Source organism: Festucalex cinctus, chromosome 5 (genome assembly GCF_051991245.1).
Source record: "Festucalex cinctus isolate MCC-2025b chromosome 5, RoL_Fcin_1.0, whole genome shotgun sequence".
NCBI classification, from domain to species: domain Eukaryota; kingdom Metazoa; phylum Chordata; class Actinopteri; order Syngnathiformes; family Syngnathidae; genus Festucalex; species Festucalex cinctus.
This window is the reverse complement of record NC_135415.1, coordinates 6102501-6110000: the sequence shown is the minus strand read 5'-3', so window position 1 is coordinate 6110000 and position 7500 is coordinate 6102501. Positions and strand designations below refer to the sequence as shown.

At 38.6% G+C, this 7500-nt stretch overlaps 2 protein-coding genes across 4 annotated transcripts in view; one reads left to right on the top strand and one right to left on the bottom strand.

The window, feature by feature from the left end:
• foxn4 (forkhead box N4) overlaps window positions 1-6354 on the top strand; it is a 19702-nt gene extending 13348 nt beyond the window's left edge. The window contains exons 6-10 of the mRNA XM_077522899.1: window positions 1557-1684; window positions 1759-1855; window positions 2854-3061; window positions 3136-3504; window positions 5561-6354. Coding sequence (XP_077379025.1) covers window positions 1557-1684; window positions 1759-1855; window positions 2854-3061; window positions 3136-3504; window positions 5561-5808 — 1050 coding nt within the window. The 3' untranslated portion in view covers window positions 5809-6354. The remainder of the gene's footprint in view (window positions 1-1556; window positions 1685-1758; window positions 1856-2853; window positions 3062-3135; window positions 3505-5560) is intronic.
• An 11-nt stretch (window positions 6355-6365) lies between these two features.
• The window catches only part of acacb (acetyl-CoA carboxylase beta), a 44286-nt gene continuing 43151 nt past the window's right edge, over window positions 6366-7500 (bottom strand). For all 3 annotated transcript variants that reach the window (XM_077522894.1, XM_077522895.1, XM_077522896.1), the window contains 2 exons: window positions 7417-7500; window positions 6366-7146 (listed from right to left, as the gene is read on the bottom strand). The exon at window positions 7417-7500 is cut by the window's right edge and continues 53 nt beyond it. In XM_077522894.1, the coding sequence (XP_077379020.1) occupies window positions 7020-7146; window positions 7417-7500 (211 nt within the window). In that variant the 3' untranslated portion in view covers window positions 6366-7019. The remainder of the gene's footprint in view (window positions 7147-7416) is intronic.

The window sequence follows — 7500 nt, the reverse complement described above, 5'->3', positions numbered from 1 at the left end:
GCTAAATTCTATCTTCACAAATGCAAATACAGCAACCATAAACCTAATTTTAAACACTTCTATGATACTTTATCTTATATAAAATTGATTAGTAGCTCACTGAACAAAAAGGCTTTAAAAACAATCAGTATTTGTACTATTTATAAAGTTTTTGATTGTATGTGAACTTTGTATATACCCCCTGGCACATGTTTGTTTAACATTGTATATAACGTTCTTTTTGTATACTTGTATTGTTGAATTTGGTTAATAAAGGAACTAAAAAAAAAAAAAAGATCCCGCCATCTTGGATCGCCATCTACGGCAACTTCAGTAAAACAAAATACCTTTATATGCCTGCGCGATAGTGCGCGTTCGTAAAACCATGATACAACATTGAAAAAAAGATTGTATATTTTTGATGCATTATAAAGAAACTATTTTAATTCTACAGGTTTAAAAGACGAACATTGTACTTTTGAACTCATTACATCCCTAGAGAGTCCTCACTGTTATAATTTACGCATAGTCTGCACTCTGCAGTATTTTTAATAATGTGTGGCATGCGCGTCACCGATCGTGCAGGGTCACCGATAGCGTCTTGACAGTAATAAATACATAAATTAATAAATAAATAAATAAATAAATAAATAATCTGTCTGGACGTAAATGCGTCATGACGTCATTGTTTCCACCCACTAAAATGGCGGCGTCTCCCCAGAGCTTGTCTGCGAGGAGAGAACTTGTTTTTAAGTATTTAAAACTTGTTTTTATCAAGATGTTGCTTCAACAAAAGTGTTAACACTATCACAACTACTGTGTTCGGTAAATCACGTGATCGATGTCCGTGGTTTTCGCGGCTGCCCCGGGACTGATCTGATTGAAGGGGGGGGGGGGCTCTTAAGGTGACCAGAGATCTTCATTTGGAATGACTTAAAAAGTCTTTACGGAAACCGGCTACTCACTAGCCGACAGGCCAAGACTTTTGAAGCCGCGAGGCCGCCAAATTGCTCTTCCCAAGAAACGTTTTTCAGCACATAATCTTATACATTTACAGTATCGAAATTGGAGACCATTTGAGACAATGCTTAGTAGAAACAGCATGATTTATGATGTATGAAATTTGTTAAACATAACCAAGAGGACTTCAGATATTATACAACTTGCCTTAATTACATGTATAAATTATATATTTAATGATGTTGACGGGAGGAAACGTGTATTTTTTTATAAAAGATATACTTGTAATTCAACAAAAGATGGCTCTGCCAAATCTAATAACGGGGTCTAAGGAACTGAGTGATAAAAGAAAAAAGGGGTCCTCAAAGCAAAACATACCGTCCATATATAGGTCAATATTTTGTTTCAACCAGCTGTAACAACTACTCATGATGAGTTAAAGCTAGCAAGAAAAAGGTTATCAGATTATCAGTATACAATAGGCCTCATTATTATTTCACAGATCTTTTGCATTGGCTAAGAGAAATCGAGTCTCTCGAGGAGGTTTGAACATCCAAATCTTACCAAAATGATTCCTAAGTAATCATAACAGTACTGTTTGTTTTTTCCCCCGTTAGTGCTCAACAGGCGGGCTGTACAGTAGCGTCTCTTTCAACAACCAAAGTCTATTTTCACAACCTCGCCTGACACCACAAGAACAGGACCTGCAGCCAAAATGTTTCCCCAAACCCATCTACTCCTACAGGTTGGCCCTCAAGCACCACAAGTGTCGCATCGCTTGCAATCACTCCTTCATTCACAGCTAATTTCTCTCACCAGCTGTTTGATTGCCATGGCTCTGAAGAACAGCAAAACTGGCAGCCTTCCAGTCAGCGAGATCTATAGCTTTATGAAGGAACATTTTCCTTATTTCAAGGTGAAAAAAACATTTCCTTCATTTTTGTTTTTTACATACATGGTCATCATCAGTAATATTTGTTCATACATGGTCATCATCAGTAATATTTGTTCTTATTTTATTTTATTTTGTTTTTATAAATACTTGTACCCCTTAACTCATAGTCTCAGTCTCTGATTTCAAACAGCTTCTGAATATTGTGGCAAAGTAGGTTGTTGTGTACCTAGTACATCATTTGAACTAATTTAAACTCAACTGTATATTTTGATCGGTGACCACATTCACTGCCAGCCCAGCAAAAATGCATCATTTGACGTCTTTTTCCGTCAATGGCAGTGAATGAGTTAATAATTCTTATTGCTCTTTTTTATATATATATATATATATATATATATATATATATATATATATATATATATATATATATATATATATATATATATATATATATATATATAATTTGAAAAGAGGATAAGTATTTGTTTTGTAAGCATTTCCCCACATTTCCAAACAATAGGTCAGGTATGATAATAATAATGAGCAATATAATGTATATAATGACTTCTTATTCAAAACATCCTTTGTTTTGTAAAGCATCCCTATAATTTTGGACACTTTACTTTTAATATTGTCAATGTGGGACTTCCAGCTTAATCTTTCATCAATAACAACACCAAGAAATTTATGTTCATACACTCTATTTTATTGGAATTTACTCTAATTGTGACTTGGTGCTTGACCTGTCTAGTACTAAAAACTACTAACTTTGTTTTGTTTAAATTTAGAGATAATTTATTGGTGTCAAATCAATTTTTTAATGCTTGTAATTCATTTTCCACCGTAATCAGAAACTGTTTCAGATTTTTTCAGAGAGTTTTGTCATCAGTAAACAAAACACTTTTAAGTATTAGAGACCCAGCAGATATCGTTTATATATCATATGAATAGCTTAGGGCCAAACACTGACCCTGATTTTGATCAAGAAGGCGCCTCTCACTTGACTTTTCTTCCTGCAGACGGCCCCAGACGGATGGAAGAATTCGGTTCGACACAACCTGTCTCTAAATAAATGCTTTGAGAAAGTGGAGAACAAGACGAGCAGCTCATCCCGAAAGGGTTGTCTGTGGGCGTTGAACCCGGCCAAAATTGACAAAATGGAGGAAGAAATGCAGAAGTGGAAGCGCAAGGATCTCCCGGCCATCCGCCGCAGCATGGCTAATCCAGGTCAGGCATTCGCCGACAGAGTTACTGACAGTGTTAAAAGGTCCAAAAAGTTCTTCATCTCTCTTGTCTCGTAGATGAGCTGGACAAACTGATCACAGACCGGCCAGAAAACTGCAGGCGGAAGGCAATGGAACCGGTCATGACCCGGCTGCCCAGCTGTCCGACGGCTCTTCCGCTGACGGCCCCGATGCAGCAGCCACAGCCCATCGTGACCCTCTCCCTGCCGTGCTTACCCGTGTACCAGCACCATCAGATCCAAGCCCAGCTGCAGGCCCAAGTCCGCTTGGCGCCCATGTCCCCGGCGCCGGCCCAAACGCCTCCCCTCCACGCCGTGCCCGACCTCTCCCGCAGTCCGCTAACCCAACAAGCCAGCAAGCCTCCTGACGATTTTTACAGGGAGGTGGACGCACTGGATCCCAGCATCATGGATTTTGCCCTTCAAGGTAAACTTGAACATTATGGTGGTCCCTAGTGTTCAGTTTTTGCAAGATTTTACAGTAGTGAATCTCCACATATCACGTCTTGGTATTAATGAATTCTCATATGTAACTAATACTTGGTTATTCACTGAAAAATTCGCCTATTCACTGTTTTGTGATCAGACTAAAGCATAAAATGAAATTAAATACACATGAACTGGCAAACTTCATCATTATCAAGTGATAAATAAGGACCATACCACAATGACCCCATGACCCAACCCAAAAACGACAATTACAGGATCAGCAACTGCATAGCAAGTTGCTATTAGCAACTTACAACTTAATCATCACAAAGGGCATAGTATAGCAACTGGCATCATCATCATCATCATCATCATCATCATCATCATCATCATCACAAGGGATAAATAAGGACCATGACCCAACCCATAAACGACAAATACAGGAACAGCAACTGCATAGCAAGTTGCTATTAACAATTTACACTTAATCATCACAACGGGCATAGCAACTGCTTAGCAACCAACTGACATAATCATCATCAGCACAAGGGATAAGTAGGGACCATAACAACACATTGACCCCATGACACAACCCAAAAATGTTAATTACAGTAACATAGCAAATGCATAGCAACTGAAAACTTAATTATTACGAGGGACATAGTAACCACATAGCCACTAACAACATCTTCACAAGGGGTATAGAGCAACTGACAACATCATCACAAGGAGCATTCAAATGCATAGCATCTGACAACTTATCATCACAAAGGGCATAGCAACTGCATAGCAGTTGACAACTTTGCCATCACAAGCGGAATAGCAACTGCATAGCAATGACATCATCATCATCACCAGCACAAGGGATAAATAAGGACAATAACAACACATTGACCACATCATGACACAACCCAAAAATGTCAATTACAGGAACATAGCAATGCATAGCAACTGACAACTTCATCATCACAAGGGACATAGCAACTGACAACTTCATCATCACAAAGGATATAGCAACTGACAACTTCATCATCACAAAAGACATATCAACTAACAACTTCATCTTCACAAGAGGCATAGAAACTGACAACATCACAAGGACCATGGCAAATGCAATACAACTAACAACTTTATTGACAACTTTGTAATCACAAGCGGAATAGCAACTGCATAGCAACAATATTATCAACACCACCAACACAAGGGATAAATAAGGACCATAACAACACATTGACCCCATCATGACACAATCCAAAAATGTCAATTACAGGAACATTACAACTGCATAGCAAATTACAACTTCGTCATCACAAGGGGCATAGTAACCACATAGCAACTAGCAACTTCATCTTCACAAGGGGCATATCAACTGACAACATCATCACAAGAAGCATAGCAAATGCATAGTTACTGTCGCTTCTTATCATCACAAGGGGCATAACTGCATAGCTACTGACATCATCACCACAAGGGACATAGCAACTGCTAGCAATTGACAACTTTGTCATCACAAGTGGAATAGCAACTGCATAGCACTACAATTTCATCATCACAAGGGACATAGCAACCGCGTCGCAACTAACAACTTCATCTTCAAAAGGGGCATAGCAGCTGACATCATCATCACAAGGAGCATAGCAAAATACATAGCAACTGCCAATTTTATCATCACAAGGGGCATAACAACTGACAGCATAATCACAAGGGAAATAGCAAATGTATAGCAACTTACAAGTTAATCATCATAAGGGACATAGTAACTGTTAACAGCCTCATGATCAAAAGAACCTTAAACGCAATCCTGGAACACACAGAAAGCCAATGCCGTGATATAACAATTGGTGAAATGTGCTCCCATGTGCCGAGACAGTATTTGTATGTATTGTAGTGTATGTATTTAATGTATTGCTATACATTTTATGTTATTGTTTTCAAATGTTAAATACCATCATATGTACAGTATCCCTGTCCTGCTGATTTCAAAGCAACAATAACAACGATGCATGTTAACATTTTGTGTAAAGCCTTGACGTGATCAATCATTGTGACCTCAGGTAACCTGTGGGACGAAATGAAGGATGACAGCTTTAACCTGGATGCATTGGGCACCTTCAGTAACTCCCCATTGCGACTATCAGACTGTGATTTGGGGAGCAGCCTCCCTCCCGCCTCCAGCGCGGCAAACCTGCCGCTGTCAGACGTCCAAGTGACGGGCCTGTACACTTCGTACACATCACAGGATACGCTCTCCTCCCAATACATGAGCACTCCGGCCAGCAGCAAACCCATCGTCCTGCTTTAGAGCTTTTGACTTTTCTGACGGGATACCAAGTGGAGGCTTTTTTTTTTTTTTTTTTGTATAAATCAGCTGGGAACTATCAAAATAGGAGAGTTCTTGTCAAGTCCACAAGAAAACTGCTCAATAAGAAAAAAAGAGGCAGCAGAAAAGCATGTAAGTCTTCAAGCTGATGCCTGTGTAAGTACAAACTTTGTGGAGGAAATTTCATGTTTTTCTACTGCTGTTTGAAAGCCCTTCTATAACTGTAGTTCCATCTCTTGTCTGTTGTACTGTGATAGATATTATTGCTGTGTTGTTTTATTTATATTTATGGGGGGGGGGGGGGCAGCTGGGGAAATTGACTGCACGTCAGCCTTTTGCTGTATATATTTGAATGTTCAAATGGCTATTACCACAGAAAAGCATTTGCCCAACTTCATTTCCAAAATGCTGGCATCACTTTGTGATTCTAATTTTACACCTTACAGTTGTGATTAACATGTTGGATGGAATATTAGATGTATATTATGTTCCGTTAAAAAAATGAATGATTAAATAAAACAAGTTTCTTTTGCCAAAAATAAATCAGTGATATTTATTAACACATTTGTTGACAAGATGACAAATGAGAGTGAGCTGATACACATTGATATGAAATGATAGACTTGTAGCTGGAAAACAATTTGATGGCCATCATACACACAAATGCACTCAACCGGAAACCGGACCAATTAATAGCAATGACATCTGAAATGTGTCATATTTAAAAATACATTCAGAGTGATGTTGGCACAAACATGTTTATGATTAGAAATCAATGAAAATGATCACGACACTTGTTCTACATTCACTGTAATGTTACGTTGTGCTAAATGTTAGCACTCCAGTGTTAATGTTTACACATTTATTAGTGAATAAGTGACGGTTTTGTACAACCAGCACCTACCTACCTAAATATATAAATACTATGTCAAGTGTAGTCTGATAATGCAAAAGTAACACTGCTATTATGGCTACAGAAAAGCAGAAATGGTCTTTTGAGATCCAACTTGCATGATTATGAAACTGTCGTGGTTATGCGAGCATAGCCAAGTCACGTTGTGGTATTATCTTAGAAAAGATAGCTGCAACACAATTTTATACATACTGGTTCATCAATCCAGTTCTTTACATTACACTCTTGAAAGTGCAAGTGTAACTTTCAGAAAAACACCAGGCTTAAAAAGTCCCACAGTTCAGCTGGTGTTGCTATTGTCCATGGTAGCAAGCAGATGAGACAGCTTGGCCTTCTGTGACGCGGTGATGTTCTGGCTCATGTGGATGATGCAATCCATGGCGACGTCAGGGTTGGACTCGACCAGACTTGGGCACAAGAGCAAAGACAACCAGTCAGAAAATGTTAAATCTATAATGTAATGAACACATTTTTGTTTAATGGTGAAAAGGTATAATAATAATAATAATAATCTGTACTGGGTTGACATTTAACGGTTAACCTTTGACCACTTTTAATATGGATTCATATATTCTATGTCATTCACTGCCAGTGAATCTTTGACGTCTAAAGCCATCTATGGCAGTGAATGTCTTCAACATAATCAGTGCAAGTTCCTGTGGTGTGCATGTGCATACCTGCGGATATGTTTCAAGGCGTTTTCCCTTTTGAGGTACTTGATATTCTCTCGGATGGCAGATCGAGTGCCGTCCTCTTTGGAC